Source organism: Triplophysa rosa, linkage group LG10, assembly GCF_024868665.1.
Source record: "Triplophysa rosa linkage group LG10, Trosa_1v2, whole genome shotgun sequence".
Classification (NCBI taxonomy): domain Eukaryota; kingdom Metazoa; phylum Chordata; class Actinopteri; order Cypriniformes; family Nemacheilidae; genus Triplophysa; species Triplophysa rosa.
The window spans coordinates 20839972-20860137 of record NC_079899.1 but is presented as its reverse complement, the minus strand read 5'-3'; the positions used below and the strand labels follow the sequence as shown (position 1 = coordinate 20860137).

Here is a 20166-nt window from a genome sequence, read left to right as displayed (position 1 = left end):
AGTCATCTCGACACACAAAGGTTACTCGAGTTCAGTCCTCACAGCAGCGCGCGACAAGGGCCACTCCCTTTTTAAGGTCGGATTACCGCTAAACCACGTCCACTAAAGCTCATCCGCGATCTCATTGGTTGGCGCCTCTTTCCAGAGGCGTCGACTTCCGGTTTGCGGAGGCTGGAATTTCAGGTTTCTCTCTTGTGTGGATTTCAGGGTAGCGGAGAAGCGCGGCACCCTGGTACGCCGATCACCGACTCATTTCCTTCGTTTTTCATCTTCATGCATTTGATCGCATGTGTTTTGTCTTAGATAAGCATGACTGTCAGCGCGGGCAATAAGAATGAAGATTGCCATGCGGCGAATGGGGTGAAACCAGGAAAAAATGGCATGGTGAGGAATCATCATATCCATCATCAATATCAACAGCAGGAGAAGAAGGTAAGGCCAACACCATGCATTGAGTTTGAGTCATACACGTGTAATATTACTTGTAATATTTCTTATTTACATTGTGCGCGCGATGATGCATGGGAACGCAATAACTTATATGTTGAAAGATGTGGCTGCCTGCTTAGTACGTGACGTGCAGTTTCACTGTTTGTGGCTTGGTCACGTGTGCAAAAGTACACAAGGAGATGTAGACTTTGACAAGTTAGGTCCCCATAGGCCCGTATGGTTAACTTGTGCAAGAAGTGAATTGAAGCAACTCGTGACCCTGGTTGGCACTTATTTCTGTCATGTGTCTTCTAGTGGGAGGCTGGTTTAATGTATTCCAGGATCCTTCCTTCCCACCTTTCTTTGTATATCTACACAACACACTCCGCTGGAACATTTATAAACAACATTCATCATACAGATTTTTTACATTCCTAATATCTGGGTTCTTGTCGTTAATCCTGGGTTCAGTTGCGAGTTTGGTTCCCATAAATAAGTCTACCTTAAATACACTGTAAGTAAATGTAGGTTTAACCGATGTAAATCAGTTGCTCATTTTTCAAAAGTCTTTCCTAGAAGGCACTGTCAACACAGCAGATGAATGCAAAGTTGTCTTGGAGCTGGTCAGGGCTCGCGTGCGAGTCACTGTTGCTAGACCTTGTGGTATTTGTTAGTGGGGCATGACTAGTCACATGTGTCTGCAAATCACAGGGTTTTGAATGCACCACTTAATCTGTGTAGTTCAAGTCTTTAGTGAAGCGATAATGTTACTGTTTCTCGCCTCGTAGGGTTTGCATACGATTGGCAATGAAAGGCCTAGATTAGGTCTCTGAGTGAATATAGTGGTGTCAAAAAGTAGTTGGACACAGTTAAGTCACACTTAAAACATATAAATGGCTTTGCATACTAAATTGTATTTGTTTGGAGAAAAGAGTGCACAAGCACGTTGATACAGCAATAGATATTTTGGACAAAGTTAAGACTAAACCACTTTGTTGTTGTCAGCGGTGGTGGAAAATGTTTTTAGCCGATGAACGTCATCTGTGGTTACTCTGCTGAATCACCCGTGTGTACTTCAACTTCATACTATTTAAAATGACCTTGAATCCTGTCAATGCAAAAGATGGACCCGGAAAAAGTAGTTTTTTGGAAAATGTTCCCTGTTTTTTTTTAAATGTTCCCTGTTGAAAAAAACAGCATATGCTGGGTTAGGTATGTTTTGATGCTGGTTTGACCATCTTAAACCAGCTGAGGACCAGCACATGACCCGCTTAAACCAGCACAAACCAGCAAACAAGCATCAAAACATACCAAACCAGCATATGCTGTTTTTTTCAGCAGGGTTATTTCATTTTATAGCACAGTGAACATTCGGACTATTATCTAAATATGTTATGGGGCCACTTTATTTAAACTTCTGCTTAATATTGATACTGCTTTTCAAACATTTCAACTTTTGCAACTCACACAAAGTGTCAAGAACGTTCGTAATCTTAGGAATGCCTGTCACCGTTCCTCTGCTAAACCGTTAAGCTAACTGTGAGATTCTGTTGTTCTGGTAGATCAACTTTAACAATGCACAGACACTTTAAACATCTCGCAATGAGTAACCACAATGTGATGCTGCCATGACTACAATGTTTTGACAAGTTGTGGTTTACAGGCGTACCACTCGAGCAATGGAGAGCTGTACAGGAGGCCTTTCGTCGAATCCTTCGAGGAAACTCCCATGCTGGTTGCTGTGCTCACGTACATGGGCTACGGCATCCTTACGATCTTTGGATATCTGCGGGATTTCATGAGGGAGTGGAAAATAGAAAATTGCCACAATGCCAGAGAAAGGGAGGAGCAGAAGGTAAACATTGTAATCTGGGTGTTAAAAAAGAGAAACACCAGCTTTGATTGACGAAGGAAGTTTGTTTATAATAAAATTCCCTGGCGTAGCTTGAGAAACATTCTTGAAGAATAAAAGTGCATGTCAGACATGATGGTGTTTTTCCAGCAGTGTTCATTTACTGTAACTGACCGTAGTGCGAATGTGAGCATTGTTGCAAAATGCTTGTTCATTTATTAGCCGAACGTGGAGAGGAAGAGAGAATATTTTCACAGGAAGGAAATTGTGCACTTTGCCGTAACTCTAAAGTACACAAGGGCACTGAAAGGTTGTGTTGTGTTCTGGTACACACCCACCTCATATGGATGTTGTGCTTCCTAAAAATATTTTTCCCGCAAAGAGTTATTAAAGTGGGAGGAGCAGTGACACAGAAATGTCAAGCATGTAACTCCTTTTTTTCTTCTGCTCAAGGACTTTGTGCCGCTTTATCAAGATTTTGAGAATTTCTACACAAGGAATATATACATGAGGATTCGGGATAGCTGGAACAAGCCCCTTTGCAGTGTTCCCGGTGCCAAGTTTGACTTTGTGGAACAAAATTCCAAAGATTACAACTGGACCTTTGAGTAAGTAGGCTATCCTAAACCCGAACTGGAAAGTCTTGGCTGTTTGACTTGTTGAGATAAGAGCCACATAATCCAAAAGTGCAAATAGCTCTTATATTAACTCCACTTTTAGGGTCATGTGCAGTAAATTTTGTAATGTCACAATTAAAAGCGTTAGGGATAGTTCACACACAAAATGAAAATTCATTCATTATTTTCACTCTCTTAACATTTCAAACCTATATGACTTTCTTCTGCAGAATTATTTTGAAGAATGTTGGTAACAGGAGACCGTTGGTCCCCATTGACTTGCATTGGTTTTGTGTCCATCGATGGAAGTGAATGGGGACCAATGGTTTTTGATTACCAACATTCTTCAAAATATCTTTGTGTTGTGCAGAAGAAAGAAAGTCATACAGGTTTGAAATGTCAAGAGGGCAGGTAAATGATGACAGAACCTGTTTAATCTTAAATGGTAGTCTAGCCAAGTCAAGTTTTAGTGTTTGTCTAAAAGAAATCTTTCAGACAGTGTATGTGCTCCTACAGATACACTGGCCGGGTGGTGAAGGGTGTTATAAATCTGGGCTCGTACAACTACCTGGGCTTTGGTGAGAACACTGGTTCTTGTGCCGATGCTGCTGGAGAGGCGACGATGAAATACGGGGTGGGCGTGGCCAGCACCAGACATGAAATGGGTGAGTGCTCATTCGTTACTCTTGCTGTTTGGAAAATATTATTCATAGACAAACAAATAGAAATCATTGCTTTGTAACATTTTCCTGCACAACAACCAAAACACATCATCAACCATGTAGCAACACGTGCTACCGCATAGCAACCGCGTAGCAATGCCCTAGCAACCACCCTGAGCACCCTAGCATTGTGTTAGCAGGTTTTGCATGGTCAAGCATCTTGCATCTTCCTTAAAATGTCTTCTTTAGTTTCAATTTGTTTTGTTTCAAACTTTAGTTTCAATGTCATGCACCACACAGTCCTAATAAGACCCTTTGAAGCAACGAAGCCATTAGCTTTGTAAGAAACATACACACGTAGAGCTTCTCCAGCTACTGTTTACAGTACATGAGCGTTGGCTTGCGGTAGCTGACATATTCTTATGATTTGTTTAGGTAACCTCGACAGGCATGAAGAGTTGGAGAAACAGGTGGCCTCTTTCCTGTGCGTGGAGTCAGCCATGGTGTTCGGGATGGGGTTTGCTACAAACTCCATGAACATTCCTGCATTAGCTGGCAAGGTTTGAAAATGCATTCTGAGCTCCAAAAGCCTCTGTTTTGCTCTGCCGCCTCACGCTGTGTTGATCCACCTAGGCAACTCCTAAAAAGTGTTGCAGTTTTAGTTCAGGCGTTTCTCGGCCTGTCAGTGCATGCTTAATAACATACAGTAAGCCATAGTGAGCTTTTCTCATTTGCACACGGGGTGTACTGTATTTGTCATGCTCTATCAACAGCGCAGATAGAGGCGATCGCTATGGAAAGACTCCCGGATCCAACTCAAACAGTTTTAAAGCCCAAACATAGAGGGTAGTTTTGATAAGGCACAAAAACCCCACAGGAAACATGTGCTTAACTGCAAGAGGACCAGAGAGATTTCACAATTCCTTTAACTATTACCGGGCAGTTTGCAATAGAAACTTCCTCTGGTAGATGGGAAAACCAAAGATTATGAAATATTAGACAACAGAAGCAACAATGTTGTGTGTTTTTAAAGGAACGGTCTGCTTTATAAAAAAAATATTTAAAAAAATCTGCGTACACTTTAATTTGCATGTTACAGTTAAATGTTTTGCTGTTAGTTTGAGATTAAAGTTTTTTTATAATCGTAAATCTGTAGGTTTGAATTTTACTAGGGATGTAACGATTCACCGTGAGCCGGTTGAAAATCGATTATAATATGTGGCGATTCAAGTCGGTCGAGACGTTATAAAAAACGCAGTACATGTTTTGAACAGCAGGGGCCGCTGTTTTTCTGCAAACTTGGTAAACGTGGATGATATGCTGATATTTCTTAAAAAAGTAAAAGTTAGGAAAAGCACAGACAAAGTCTTAGTTTTTTTATATTAAAGAGATTTTTGTATTATTCGTTTTTTATTTGATTAGGAATTTGTTTTAAAACTGCAATTTAGTTTTGTTATTTGACATCAAATATATTTTTATTTTACAAAGAATTGTGCAGCATTAGAGAAATAATAAAAGGGCAGTTGTTCATTTAACATTTTCCTTAACTCGTTCTGTAAAACAATTGTGATTAAATCGCATCGTGAGATCAGAATCGTGCATCGCATCGTGAGCTGAGGGAATCGTCACATCCCTAAATTTTAGGTAGCACACATACTGATAAAATATGTTCACATAAAATGCAGTGTTTTGTTTGTTATATGCATTTGGCAAACGCTTCTATCCAAAGCGATGAAAAAAATATTTATGAATAAACATGTCCGCCAAGTGTGTAAACGTAAAATAAAACTGTTCCGGTGCAGATATCACAGACCTGTTTTTCCTTTCTTTACATGTAGGGATGTTTGATTCTAAGTGATGAGCTGAACCATGCATCTTTGGTGCTGGGAGCACGGCTGTCTGGCTCCACCATCCGGGTCTTTAAGCACAATAGTGAGTTTGCACGGACACATCTCTTGTTATCATACACCTGTTGACATCACAAGGTGAAGGCTGAACTCTTGTAGAGCTCCAAAACACACAACATGCTACAAACACGAAGCATAAACCATCACTGTGAAACTGTTGGAGTGGAAGATTAACAGACTTGTTTGAAATCTTGCATTCCTCAAAAGTATGACCAGACCAGGGGTTTGTTTATTTAAGTCTGGATGTTGTGAAGTTTGGACCGCTTTCTCAATGCCAGTTTTGGTTAATGTCCAGGTAAGCACAATGAATATAGATTTTATCACCAGAAAGGTCAACTCTCCATTGCTTTTTAGCGGCGTTATTCTAAATGAATCATTTTAAATTGGCAATTGCGACAGATGGCTGCCAGCGATTATTAAACGGTTTGTTAAATTGCTAAGGTGTCTCGAGGTGAATGTCAGTTGAAGCCCTCGAGTCAAAACGCAGAGGACTTATGTCTGTCTTGGGAAAGTTTTCAAGCACTCTGATTACTTATTATTGAAGTGCCCAAACCAGCTGGCTCACCGGCAGTTTGTTATGAATAAATATGCTGTTGTTCCACATTATAGCCAAGGACTAGGGCAGAATTTTACTGTTATACATCCATAGAAAACCACAGATGTGATTTAAGAAAGTGAGCCACTTTACCAGTAGCTTAAGTAAACAATAATGCAGTCATTTTTATTTGTTATGAAGACACACCTTAGGGTAATATAAAGCACTCGTGCCCCAGGCGAAATACACATATGTGCCACACATTGTTATTGTACACGTGGGACCTTATTGCACTCAAAAATACTCTTTTGTTTTTTTGTTTGGCTGCACGATATTGAAGAAAAGTGTGTTATGCGATAACTTGCAGTAATACAATATTCTATATGATGATCCTTTTGAAAAATGTGTTTAAATTACAATTAAGGCTGTCAAATCATTAATCGCATCCAGAATAAAAGTTTATGTTAACATTATATATGTTTGTGGACTTATTTATAATATAAATTATTTAAATTATGTTTCCATAAATATGCACACATTTATGTGTATGTGTTTATAAATACAAAATTAATATGCACAGTACACATAGATTACGTAAACACAAACATTTATTCTGTAATCGCGATTAATCATTTGACAGCCCTAATTATAATAGTTTGAAAACTGAAAATATAATATTTTTTGTGAAAAGAAAGCATCACTACAACCTCTGAAAAGTGAACAGCCATGTTTTATTGTTGCAGTATATAAAAACAAATCTGACAATGCCGTTTTAACAACTTATATATTCGTTTGCTATGAGAACGTCACAGGTTGTTAATCGTCTTGCACACGTCAGTGCATGCACTCACATTTGCATGCCTGTCTCTCTGATATATCTCTGATATAATTCTGCTTTAACTTAAAACGCTGAGTATGAACAATTTGAATAAATTATTAAAGGAATATTTTGCATTAAAATTATGTAGTTATCGCAAACAATTGTGAAATGCACATGTGCAATATTTCTAGATACAGTGCAGCCCTAATGTGAATCTTGGTATTTTTTTAAAGTACCATGCTAATGGTATATGAAAATGATGCATGACACTAGGGAACATCTTTAGGAACGCATACTGATAAATATATACTCCTGACTTTGGATTTAATAACAATGTGGATCTTGTCACAACTATTACATTACCTGTTGACTGACGTGATTCTGCAGTTGTATTTGAAAAACATTTTAAATCCTATCCATGCATTTTCATACAACTAGATATGCAGAGTTTGGAAAAGTTGCTTAGAGATGCTATAGTTCATGGCCAACCCAGGACACATCGACCCTGGAAGAAAATCCTCATTCTGGTGGAAGGCATCTTCAGGTGATTCATCTCTCTGACTTCCTAGAAATTCATCTCATTCATATAAATGTGCAAACTGTACTACCATTATGTTTTTCTCAGCAATAACATGTTATCACTTGTATTCCCTTACACGCCTATTAGAATCGGCCCTGTTGAACCATCCTAGAAATTGCAACATTGCTCGCATAATATAATGTTTTTTTTTGTGCGACCTGTATCCTGTCCACAGTATGGAGGGCTCCATCGTACGGCTGCCAGAAATTATAGCCCTGAAAAAGAAATACAAGGCCTACGTGTACCTGGACGAGGCTCATAGTATCGGGGCATTAGGACCCACTGGCAGAGGGGTGGTGGAGTATTTTGGACTGGACGCTAAAGATGTAGACATCATGATGGGCACATTCACGAAGAGCTTTGGTGCCGCAGGTGGTTACATAGGAGGTCGAAAGGTAGTGAACAATTTACAGTACGTTTAACCGATGTACAAAGCATAGTAAAACATCTTGGCTTCATTCTTCAGGATTTTATAGAGTTCCTGCGGACTCACTCGCACAGCACAATTTACGCCACCTCCATGTCGCCTCCTGTCATGGAGCAAGTCAGCGCTTCTATGAAGTGCATTATGGGAGAGGATGGAACGTCAATAGGTGAGTTTTGCTGACTGTTTTTTTTTTTTGGCAGCCTTAATGCTTCATGCGTGACAGAATCAGAGGCATCCAAATAATACATTTTTCGGACAAGTTTTCCCAACACTTAAATCATCTTCATTGGTCAGACAGGTAGATAGATAGCTCTGCCCTGAAAACATTTGAATTATTTTATTGGTGGAGCCAAAATTGCTATGTAGATCTGGTGAGGACCCAAACAGAGCAATACTTTGATAAGTGACAAAGTAATGACAGTAAAGTTATTTATGCTTAGTAAGTTGTATTAGCAGTCGTAATATTGTTTTAATGTTACTTAATCCAGAGGTTTCTTCCCGGTTGAAGTAGGAATTATCGAATTTCCGAGAGCACATGAAGGCAGCATAAGCATTGAAAAAAATGGTGCATTGTTGAGTTTGCCACAAGATGGCAGAATTGAACCAGAAAGAAATAATCATTGACTTTCAAGGATGCACCATCTAGGGTCGTCAGCATTTTAAAACTAATTTACATCAGATGTCTTGCAGAGTTTCAAATAAGAACCTGCATATATTGTGTTCGGACATTTATTCTTTGTTACATAAGAAACGATACAAACCAAAGATTTAAATAAAAATAAAGCAGTAGATCATAATTTTTGTGTTCTGTCCAGGTGCAGGTATCTATCACAGCAAACATCAGTCCAGCTGTCAATCAACAGTTGTTCTGTAAACGGTCCGTGTGCTTCTCCATGTGTAATTTCCGTTTTCTAGCGTACGGCCGTACATCTGCGTCTTCATTATCAGAACAGCGTCCCTTTACTTCGTCAACTTCATTGTTCTTGTCTTTGCTTATTGACTGTTTTATTTCACTGCAAAAATACAATCCTCGGGTTTGTTTGCTCTTTGCGTTCTGGATAAACTTGGCGCAGGAATTGAAATAAGCATTTCTCAAGGATCGCTTTGAAGTAAGCCGTGAAAAAAAAGATCTGTCAGTGTGAGATTTTTCTTCGTACAATTTCCCAAGCGCTCATGAAATGAGACTGATTAGTTCTACAGCTGTACACCGACTCTGTCCAGGTAAAATATTTAGCTCAACGTTTAAACCTCAGAAATGTGTTAACAATTACCAATGTAGCTAGTGTGATTTAGACCCAACAAACTGCCTCTTTTCTCCCCCGCCACTCAATCAATGTTGGCAGCTACAACAAACAGGCTCCCCCGGTCGGTCGGCTCCAGGTGAGGTGCTCAATATGACTAATATGAGGATAGGTTTGCTTTGCTAAGGGCTATTTTAATCCCTGGATACGCAGGCCCCACAAAGACTGTGATTGTTCTCATTATCCTTTGAAGAGTCAAAGGTCCTTCACATGCTGATGGATTGACTTCTCGTCTCTCACCAACATCAGATGTTTACTGACTGCTACGTTGAAATGGCAATCCTTAATTTGGGCCTCTATATCGCCATCTCTGTTTGAAATATAAAATTGCAGGTTTCTTTAAGTACTTTTTTTACGTGGTGATGTCATATTGATATTTCCTGCAAAATTGTATCCGACAGCTATTATAAGTGATTATTATAAGCTAAGCTTGCATTGCAACACGGATGTTTTATGTATTTGCTTTTTTTCAACTATGAAAAAGCTCAGATTTCAGCTATAAAGCATTGCAACTTTTATGTTTAAAAGATGATCTAGCTTTCTGCACTGTCCTCAGATTTGAAGTAATACGGTGTTTTTCGAAAAATTATTTTGTTTACTCACCTTCTTGTCATTTCAAATTAGTTCGACTTTTTTTCTTCAGCAGAACAGTAAAGAAGATATTTTGAAGAATGTTGGTAACCGAACAATGGCAGTACCCATTCATTTCAATTGTATGGACACAGAACCAATGCAAGTCAATAGCGTCGTTGTTTGGTTACCAACATTCTTCAAAATATCTTCTTTTTTTCTCTTTAAGTCAACACTATTTATCGTTCCTCTTATAAACATTTTGTTTCTTTGGTTTACATTTGGTTATATGATGAACCAGAGTTGAGAAAATATGCAGCCCTTCATTTGATTTACTTGGTGCTGGTGGAAATTTGCAGACTAGCCTCATTATTTTGCTTGGAACTAAAAACCTGCGATTCATATTCTGTCTCATCCCCCAACTACAAAGAATGGCTGTCACAGTGGTATGAATGGAAGAGGAGCTTTTAGGTGCATTCAGTAATAACGGGTTACAGATTAACCGATGACATTTATTGTAGATTAACTGATATAGGAGCATCCGAGAACCCGAGCAAAGGAGGACTCGAACAATCGCTGTGTTTGTGTGTGTGTGTTTGATGGGGGTTAATGCACAAAGAAAACTAATCAAGCAAAGGTCAGCTGGGAGACATCCTGAGTATCCTCGTGGGAACTTAACCCTATTCTACCCTTCGTTCTGCGGCCCACACTTGTTCGGCTTTTCGTTGCCCATAAGTCTGTCATGTTTAATTTGAAGCCGGCGTAACGGCATTGATCTGACAAGTGACTTCACTGTGAACAAATTGCCTCCAGCTCTCATTTACTGCCAATGATTCAGTCTGTTACATTTTATATTCCTTCACAGCTTGTCGTTTCATTTTGATTGTGTTAAATCAAACATTCCAGTTCCCGTCTGATCACGGGTCACGTCTTAATATAATGTAGCGGATCTTTGTCAGCTAGAAAGCTTTAGTTTCCAGTTTCAATAATGTTGAACTGTTTTAATAGCTCTTGAAGACAATTTGACACTCACCGCAAATGAGCGTCGACATCGCCAAGTGTGCTGTATAGCGCAAAGTGCCAGCTGCGATGGGGGGCCAAGTTTGTTTTGGATGCCAGACTGGGAGGTTCAGTGTACTTAGGTCATTTTTTTAGTCGGTTTGGCCATTGTGTTATTACATCATCAGGGAAGCAGTTTTAGAAAGTGGATATTCATTGTGCAGATATTTGTTGTGCATGAGCTCAGATCTTAAAGCGGCCCTAAAACATGCGGTTTCTGCCAATCTCATATTAATCTTGAGTACCTATAGAGTAGCATTGCATACTTCATATCTTCAAACAGTATTTAGTTTGATCACATTTATAAAAGATAGATACAGCTGTACGATTATTTCCGAAAGCATAGGCGCGTGTGGGGGGAGGGGTAGGCTGAACTAAAGCACATGCACACCCATTGCCAACAAAACACAGACATCAGTTTCACTCACCGCATGCGGTTCATGTCTGGCATATTTTGGCGCTGGGGCGGCTCCATATATAAGTTTCAAACTATCTCCAAATCCAGCGTTATATCCACCGTTTATATAACATTCATCACCCAAATGCAGTAAACAAACAAACACCTGAACTTCGCGAACGTATGCTCTCTCTCTCTCCTGCACACAAGTGAAAGTGACTTCTGCGCATGCTCCTTCTCCTGCTCTCCTTGCTGCCGCGTGCTTTTCCGGGAGAAATGTCCAATAAGGGACTAAGAAAAATTGTTACGAAACAGTTTTATATGTTCGAAAAAAACTTTCCGAAACCTGTACGATCACTGGGGGAGTGTATCAAGCACAGAAATACTACGTAATACGCCCAACTCGTTTTTTGACAAGTTGACCATGTTAAGCATGAGAAGACCGCACGTTTAACATTGTAAAGAAGTCCGAATGCATGACACACCATTGCAGCACCCCTTTAAATATGGGTAAATTATGGAAGAGTTTTTATATTTTTGTAATTAATGGGAGTTTTTATATTTGGGTAAACTATTCCTTTAACTGTTGCATCCTTGGCCAGAGGAGAAATAAAGTTCAATTTAATTGTATCTGGCTTGCAAACCATCCAAAAACTGGCGTCCAAAATATGAAACTATCCTGCCCTTGTTCGTTCTCGGGGCCAAATGGGCTAAATGTGATGGCATCCAAAAGTTAAGGTTTCCCTCATAAATCAGGCTAGTTGACCATGTTGGCGTTTTTATCTTGCCGTGATGTGTGGTGGTGGCTTGGTTAAGTGAGAAGTGAGTGTGCAGAATCTCATTGTTAAGCCCGACTGCTTCTCTGTACACACAGGTGGCCTTGACAAACATCGGGCATTCATCTTTGTCTCGAGGTGTTGACGTGCTCTGTGAGAAAGGGCAGATACACGTGTTTTGTGTGTTAGAATGTGTTTACCCACAGCCCCCTTAGAGAAGGTTAATGGATTGTTATTCCAGATGTTGTAATGAGCTTCTGTTTCATTGACACCTCTTCTGGAAAGATGCATTGTTGCGGGAGTACCTCAGACCTCAACAGCCCTTCCTATCTAGCCTTCATTGACGACTTCATAAAAGGTTATTTGAGTAATTTGCGTTTCACCTTTGGAAACGTATCCACCAATGCTCTGACCTTTTTGACCCCACACGTGTGGAATCTGGCCGTCTGTCTGTTTGGATGACTGTGAAATGCATCAACCTGTAAATGGGGGCGAAGACCCACGAGTTCACTTTCTTCTGTAAACACCATTGCCCTGGAGACGAGGTCAGCATCTGCATCTGTGACGACCGCTAGTGAGAACCGCCGAGTCATAATGGTGAACCGCAGATGTGAGCTGCTGCATTTCCTGTTCTCCGGAGAGGTCCTCGCGAGGGAGCACGTCCGCCGCCCTCGACTCCACACTGGTGCTTTACTTATCTCCTCCCTTCAGATGAAAAGGAAGTGATGAGGAACTGGCATTTCAAAAAAGGGAAGCGGTCCCCACATCTGGAAGCTCTTTCAGTCCCTTTCTTTGCCTCTCCAGATCCTCCAGATCTGGAAGTCTGGAAGGAGTTAGCGGGGGTGTGCTTTGGGAAACTAGCTGTTGAAAAGGTACCCCAGAAAGATTTACTTTGGAGAGCTGGATGCCCCTCCCCCAACACCCTTCGGCCCTCGCTCACTATCGGAGTGGCCCGGCGTTGGCCTGCTTGAACTTCCTTGAATGGCTATTGCTTTCAGATGTTCATGTATGTGGAGTTGTTTACCTGAGATGTTTGTCCAGCTGATCAAGGCTTTTTAGATAAGTGCCGTCATTAATTAAAAGCACTGCAGGTTCCCCAATTGTCCTCTGTCAGGGCTGTCAACCATAATAGCCACGCTTTAACAATGTCTTCCTGGAGGCGATGAGAACACGTCTCCAACTTTGGATGATTCATTCTCATCAGTCTCCTGTGATTCAGGTTCTCTGTGTGGTTTCAATGCAGAATGAGCTGTTGTTGGTTCACAGCAAAATAGAGATGGAGGAACACGTGTGGGCCGGTGGCAACTGTAGTTCACTTTAGTTTACAGCTGTAGGTTAGCTGGGCGAGGAAGCGTATTAAGAAACCACCAGGATCGTAAAGCGAGTGAGGTATGCTGCCAGCGTTTAACGTTACTCATTGGCCGGGCTTAATTTCCTTAGCGCTGAGCTGGTGACCCGGTCATGACTTGTGGAACCTGCTTTATCTGTCAGTGACCAATTTACATTGGGGGATTGTGGAAGGACTCCAGTTTCATAGCGAGTCAAGTCTCCTTTCACAAGGGCTCATCGGATTCCAGCACACATTGGCAGTCAAAAATTTGGAGACGCTTGACTGAAATGTTTCTATTGATCTTAAAAATCTCATGGTGTATGCTTAAATGTTTGAAATTACGTTTGTAGATAAAAATACAATTGTCTTAACATATCAATTTCTTTCATTACACTGTCAGAAAAAAGGTTTAAAACCGTACATTTTCCTGTTGCTGGGGTGGCACCCTAAGGTTCTTTTTTTGGTACCTTATGGGTACCCCATGGACCTATTGTGTACCTTTTGAAGGTACCGGTTAATCTTTTGTGCTCCTGATATTTAAAAGGTCCTTGTGGTACACAACAGGTCCTTAGGGTACAGTAATGTACCCGAAAAGGTACAACGCTTTAGGTGGTATATACTTGTAACGGTGCTAAAAGGAACTGTTAAAGGTTCCACCCTAGCGACAGGAAAATGTACAGTTTTAAACCTTTCTTTTAACATTTTTTTATAAACACACCAAATAATGAAGAAGAAACAGCCAATAAGAGCCCTAAATATGGAGATTTAAAAAAGCTTCCTAGGGTGAGATCTTGAGAAGCTAAATGATAAAATGTCAAGAGAACGATTTTGCGAATTCTAGGTAAAGGGTAACTACTTTGAAGATGCCAAAATGCAACATTGTTTTGATTTATTTTAGATGCTTTAAGTCACAGCGTAGTTCCCACAGTGACAATTGTCCTTCACCATAGTTTTGATGAGTTACTGTTATTCTAAAACGTGGAAAAAATATAAGAAAATGTGTTTCCAAACTTTTGACTGGTACTGTATGTCTGTCACAGGACACGTGTTACGCTATAGACCAGGCCGAATTTTAATGAATTTTAATACATAATTTACATATTTAATTTACACACTGTTTTGAAGCTCCAAAAATCCATCATAAACCTAATCCACATGACTCCAGGGGGTAATTAAATGTCTTCTGGAGTTAAACAATATGTTTCTGAAAAAAAATCTTTTGTCTGCTAAAGTAAAACCATTTGTTTTTGAAAATATGAAAACTTATGAATAATTTGAACGTATTGAGCCAAGAAATGTTGGCGACTTTGAACATATAGTTCGTATAGTTGAGAAAACTACATGCGTATCTCTGCATTGAATCTCATTGTTTCTGAGACACGCTGTTGGTGGTTCACAGCAAAACCACATGAACTTTATTGGTTCTGGCTAAAATTATGCTCAAATCTTTTGTTACACAAAAACATATTTCATTTGTCATTATCATTAAGAGCGACTGCATTAAACATCTGCGATGAAAATGCAACAATAAGCTGAAGTCAGTTTGGTGTCATTTTATTAGCATAAAGATTAGTACGTAAAGTAACCTGTAATTTGACATTTCAAGCAGAGATGGCGATAGTGAGGCAAAAGTTGTGTATTGCATCTTAAATTGAGATTGAAACTGGCAAAACCAGACCCAAGGATAGTTTGCGTGGATAAGCAGTTTGCAGACCTTGTAGTGTAGGTGTCAAGCTAAAGGCACGGCAAGCATGGCCATTGTTTAGATTTTTCATCCGGATGACACTGAAGTGAGACATCAGGAAATTCCTCTGTTTGAGCCTTTAGCATGCATGGAATGTTTGACAATACAGAGCCAAGGCTCTCAGAAACCTAAAACCTTTACCGTGAATCACTGTTGGACTAAATGTTTTAGGAGCTCTGGTGATGTGGAACACTATCCCAACGCACTGGGAGAAGTGGAACTGTTAAAAATGAATGAAGTCAATAATGTTTCTGTCTTTGTCAGGATTATTGCAACCATACTGTTAGGCTGTTTGCATTACTGTTCTTCTCCCCCGGCAGCCGCGCAGACGATCATCGCAGACTCGGCACGCCGCTGTAACCTGCAGTGCCAGTGTTTTCTTTAGCCAGCTGACCGAAATCTTTCTGGCATAGACATCAGGGCTTATGGAACTAAAGTGTGATAAAAAGCACTTTGGAAACAGAAAGTAAACATCTGATACATCTTTCTGTGTGCAGAGGGCATGTGCGTCTATGATGTAACGGGGGGAAATGTAAAATGCCGTGTAAAATCAGCAGGTATTAAATATTTCTCCTTTAACAGTTTCTGATCTACTGATCGCAGAGGCTTGAGTTCAAGGCGCATTTTTATTCGAAGTATAAAGTTTATAGCTCAGGTGGTTGACTTTCCTTGTATCTGAAGTAATGAGATCTGTGGGTTGGTAAATTTTAATTGTCCGATCGCATGAAAGCCTGTGGAAAAAGACGCGGAGTGCCAAATGACAGAATCTCTTTCTTTCTCAGAAACCTTCAGCTTTTTCAGTGTTTTGTGGTTTCTTAGTTGCAGGTCGTTTGCGAATCCAGCGGTTGGCTGAAAACACAGTATATTTCCGCAGGAGAATGCTGGAGATGGGATTCATTATCTACGGCAACAATGACTCACCTGTGGTACCCATGATGCTCTACATGCCTGCCAAAATCGGGTTAGTCTTTTGCCCTAAATTCTGTTTAAAGGGATAGTTCACACAAAAAAATCTAAATTCTATTATTCATAATTGTGTATGGAGATCGTTTGAGAAATGTCTCTGTGGTTTTAGTGTCTATACAATGGAAATCAATGGGGGGAAAATGTTGTTTGGTTACCAATGTTCCTCAGAAAAATCTTATTTTTTAGGAATGACATGAGGGTAAATAAGTGATGAAAGAAGTGTAATATTTCGGACTCATTTCTAGAGACAAAAGTTATTTATCTAATTTACCCAACTAAACCCTAATGCATACGGAAATTCATAAAAATAGCTTTATTTTATCACTATACTGTACAATGTCTGCACTACTGAAGCATTAAATCCAAAGGTCTAGAATAGGAAATTATGAGTTGTAGATAACAGTTTGACCTTGGGTTACACTCATAATAGAGGCTCATAATAGGAAAAAAACAAGCTTGAGTTTCCAAGCTTAGTTTGGAAAAAAATACGTAAATGTTTTCTTTAAGATTGATGAAGCTTTGTGTGCTTCCAGGGCGTTTGGTCGGGAGATGTTGAAGAGAAACATCGGGGTGGTGGTGGTGGGCTTCCCGGCCACGCCCATCATCGAGTCCAGAGCCCGCTTTTGCATCTCTGCGGCCCACACCAAAGAAATGCTGGACGGGGTGAGCAGTTCATTCCCTCTCCACAGCAAACACGTCCACTTATTTAGATGACTTCAAAGCAACATTGTAGCCATTTTTACTGGGCCTTGTTCTCATGCCATGAATTTTAATGTTTACAATGGGATATGTTGAGCTAATGGAAAAAAACTGTGGGCTTTGATGACATACTGATGTGTAAGTCAAAGTTGTTTAAATGCAGAACCCCGTAGGGTAAGACTGGTTGAAATGTGCTGGCCGCTCCTAGCATTTTAAGAAGAAAGGACGGTAGGGGTTTCAACAGGAACGAGACTAGAAATATCTGTCACCAGGTTAAAACGGCTGTCCATCAATCTTCTGAAATGTAGTATCTCAAACTCGATACACCCACCTTGTTTGAAAATAATCACAGAGTACAGAATTCCATGCTCCTCCTCGAACTGTCCTACGCTATAAATTAACATGGGGCTCGTCTGTGGCCGCCATTGAAGGGTTTACATAAGCAGCGCCTGCCACAGGGGTCTGCGCTGGCAGGAGATCAAAGAGCATCTTAATCTGCCTCCCTAAGGACACTTTGATTTAACCATGGTGAAAAGCACACCGGCGGTCAGCCCCCCTCCTCTCCTCACTTAAGAAAACACTGTGCGCTTTGATGTGACCAGTTATCGCTTCAACACATTTTTCAATGTCCCTCTGACATGTTTTTGATGCATTTCTTCAATAGCTGAATGAGAGAGATTGTATGGAGTTTATAAAGAAGGTTGTTTTCTGATATGGCCTCTGTGTTTGAGTAATATGTTTTAATAATATTGTCCTCTTAAAGGGATAGTTCTCTCAAAAATAAACATTCCGTCATCCTTTATTCACCTTCATGTTGTTTAAAACATGTACATGACTCTTTCTTATGTGAAACGCAAAAGAAGATATTTTGAGAAATGTGTCTGTGGTGTTGTATCCATACAATAAAAGTCAATGGCGTCCAGTGTTGTTTGATAACCAGCTTTCTTCAGAATGTCTCCTTTTGTGTTCTTCAGAAGAAAAAAGCCATACAGGCTTGGAATGACATGAGGGTGATTAAATGATGCAAGAATTTATATTTTTGGGTGAGCTATCCCTTTAAATAACTTATGTAGTTGGCAAATTACGTGTTTCATAGCGGTTTCTCCAAAATAGCCCGCGTGTCATTGTAACTTAATCCCAGAAAGTTATATGAAAGAGTCACATCAGGATGTAGTTACATCATTTTTACTTCAATAAGTATAAACTGGCAGAATTCTAAGCGTCGCATTGTAGGTGGCAGCCGCCTCTTGGCACCGACGTTATGAATTACATGTGTAACCATGAAAGTAATGGAGCGTGTTGATTGTTTTCAGGCGCTGCTTGTGATCAGTGAAGTCGGCGACCTGCTGCAGCTGAAGTACTCGCGCCACAAAGTTCTTCCCTCCTTGGATCGGCCCTTTGACGAGACCACATACGAGGAGAACGAGGAATGATACGCTTCCTGTCTGAAGTTACCAAATGTGCACGGCTCACCTTCTGTCCTCTGAAAGAAGGCAACGAACCACTTAATAAATACAACTTTTTTAAACCTAGGCATATCATCTTTATTTTAACACACAAAGCTCTGATCAGCACCACACTGGCGCTTTTAGAAAGAAACACTTTGTCGCTCCCCGCTATCCTGTTCATTTGTCATTTCAGTTCGGTTTTGACGTGCTGTTTGCAGTCTGTTCGTAACAAACTGTGGCATTCGTTTCGGGAAATAAATACTTCCATGCCTGCCACAAGAGGCTGACGCTTATGTCAGTGTAAACCTCAAAAAAGCATTGATGCATTTTTTCCCCTGTAAGTGAGAACAGACATACAGCATATCCCATAATTCCAAGGATCCTGGCCTGTGTGAGGAGTTACTCTTTTGATTGCATTGTCAGTACATTCACTGTGTAATCTAAATCAAACACCCAAAATCCACAACTTGGCTGTTCGGTTTATGGTTGTTTCCACAGATTTTGATTTGCCGCCAGGTCTGGTGTCTTTCTTTAATCTGGCTATCGTTTTTCTAATGTTACAGGTGTATTTATTTTTTCAACGCGATATAAATCGCAGAAGGCAACATTGGTTATGTCCGAGTTAAATCTGTGAAGGAACGTGCATATTTATCACATTTACACCTCCTGAGAAAACTTGGAAACCGATTGCTTGCTTGAGCGGAGCAGACGTTAGGTGTGTGGTAAGAAACTACCTAGAAAACACGACAGAACACTGCTTATGCAAAACTTTAATACGTTTTTTAAATAGGGACCTCTGTCACAAGGATTTTGCAAATGTCTTAAGTTGGGTTGCGTTTTGCAGTTTAATAAGCTTTTGCCCTCAACATGAATTGTGTCATGTTATAATTTCAAGTCTTAAACGACCTTTTTAACCTCGTTCAATAGTTAAGCTTTTTAATTTGTGTTCACGTTTCTGTATTCCTGTATATGTTTCTTTAATGTACATATTTATTTATTAATCATGTTTCTTATCTTTGAGAAGTGTACTTTAATCATCGACGGCAGCTCTGGATCTCTTAAGCACATGCATGATGCTCTCAGTGCTTATACTACTGATGAGTATTTTTATATCATGTCGTTATTCTCTGCATGTGTGATGTAATCACTTAATCTGCTGGTTTATGATGCTTTAAAGGTGCTGAACCTGTACACTCTGTTTTGTTGCCTCTGTTGCTTTAACAAAGTTGTATTGAATGGTCGTACATTCACCTGTGAATTTTGCTTTTACAACCCCTTTACAATATCAAAATCCAGGGGATGTTTACGTATTTCATTTAACTTTTTAAATGTTGTTTTCACCCGTGGACCTTGAAAATCCAAAAATGTCCTACAAAGTCAAATGGACAAATATAAAAACAATCACACATTCGGTTTGATAATAAAAAATACCATTGGTTACAATGATAGATTGGAAAACATCCAGATAAAATACCTGCTCATGCACTGTATGTGTCCTAAAATAACTCTGATTTTGCAACCTGTAGTTCTGTTTTTAGACATACTTTTGAATCAAAACTATGGGCTTTATATCAGTTCAGGAACTTTTTCACTCCTCTACGAAATTAAAATGCAATGTCTAACTATTTTTCAAGTCTTCTTTCTATTTATTAGATTTTAGTTTTGCATATTTGCTTGAATTAATTGATATTTATATGTATATTATTCATCCAGTTTATAGTGTAAGAACTGTAAATTAAATAACTGTTGTGGAGACCACATTAGAAGTAACGGTGTATTAAAGCTGACAGAAAATCGTTGTCGGTGAAGATTAAATGACACACTTTTCCAAAATCTGTGTGAAAATTGTGATGTAGTGCTCAGTGATGGGGAGAAAGCTTACAAAATCGTGGGAAAAGTCCAATCTATCTTTTTATAAAGTAAGATGGCAGTGCCCAATAGTTTTTTTTAAGTGGATGTGTTGAAACATGTCACTGTAAAGTTATTTTAAAGGTCATTTAAAAAAAAGGTTCATATGAGTCTGTGCGACTCCTGGGTTAATGTGTTT

General features: G+C 39.7%; 1 protein-coding gene across 1 annotated transcript; it reads left to right on the top strand.

Moving 5' to 3' along the window:
• Positions 1–137: 137 nt before the first annotated feature.
• sptlc2a (serine palmitoyltransferase, long chain base subunit 2a) lies at positions 138–18203 on the top strand. Its single transcript, XM_057344037.1, has 13 exons — positions 138–232; positions 304–432; positions 2093–2284; positions 2735–2889; positions 3415–3563; positions 3996–4120; positions 5399–5492; positions 7261–7366; positions 7578–7797; positions 7869–7995; positions 15832–15967; positions 16506–16635; positions 17985–18203. Exons 2-13 carry the CDS (start codon positions 310–312, stop codon positions 18102–18104), a joined length of 1677 nt encoding a protein of 558 aa, XP_057200020.1. The 5' UTR covers positions 138–232; positions 304–309; the 3' UTR covers positions 18105–18203.
• The last annotated feature ends 1963 nt before the right edge of the window (positions 18204–20166 follow it).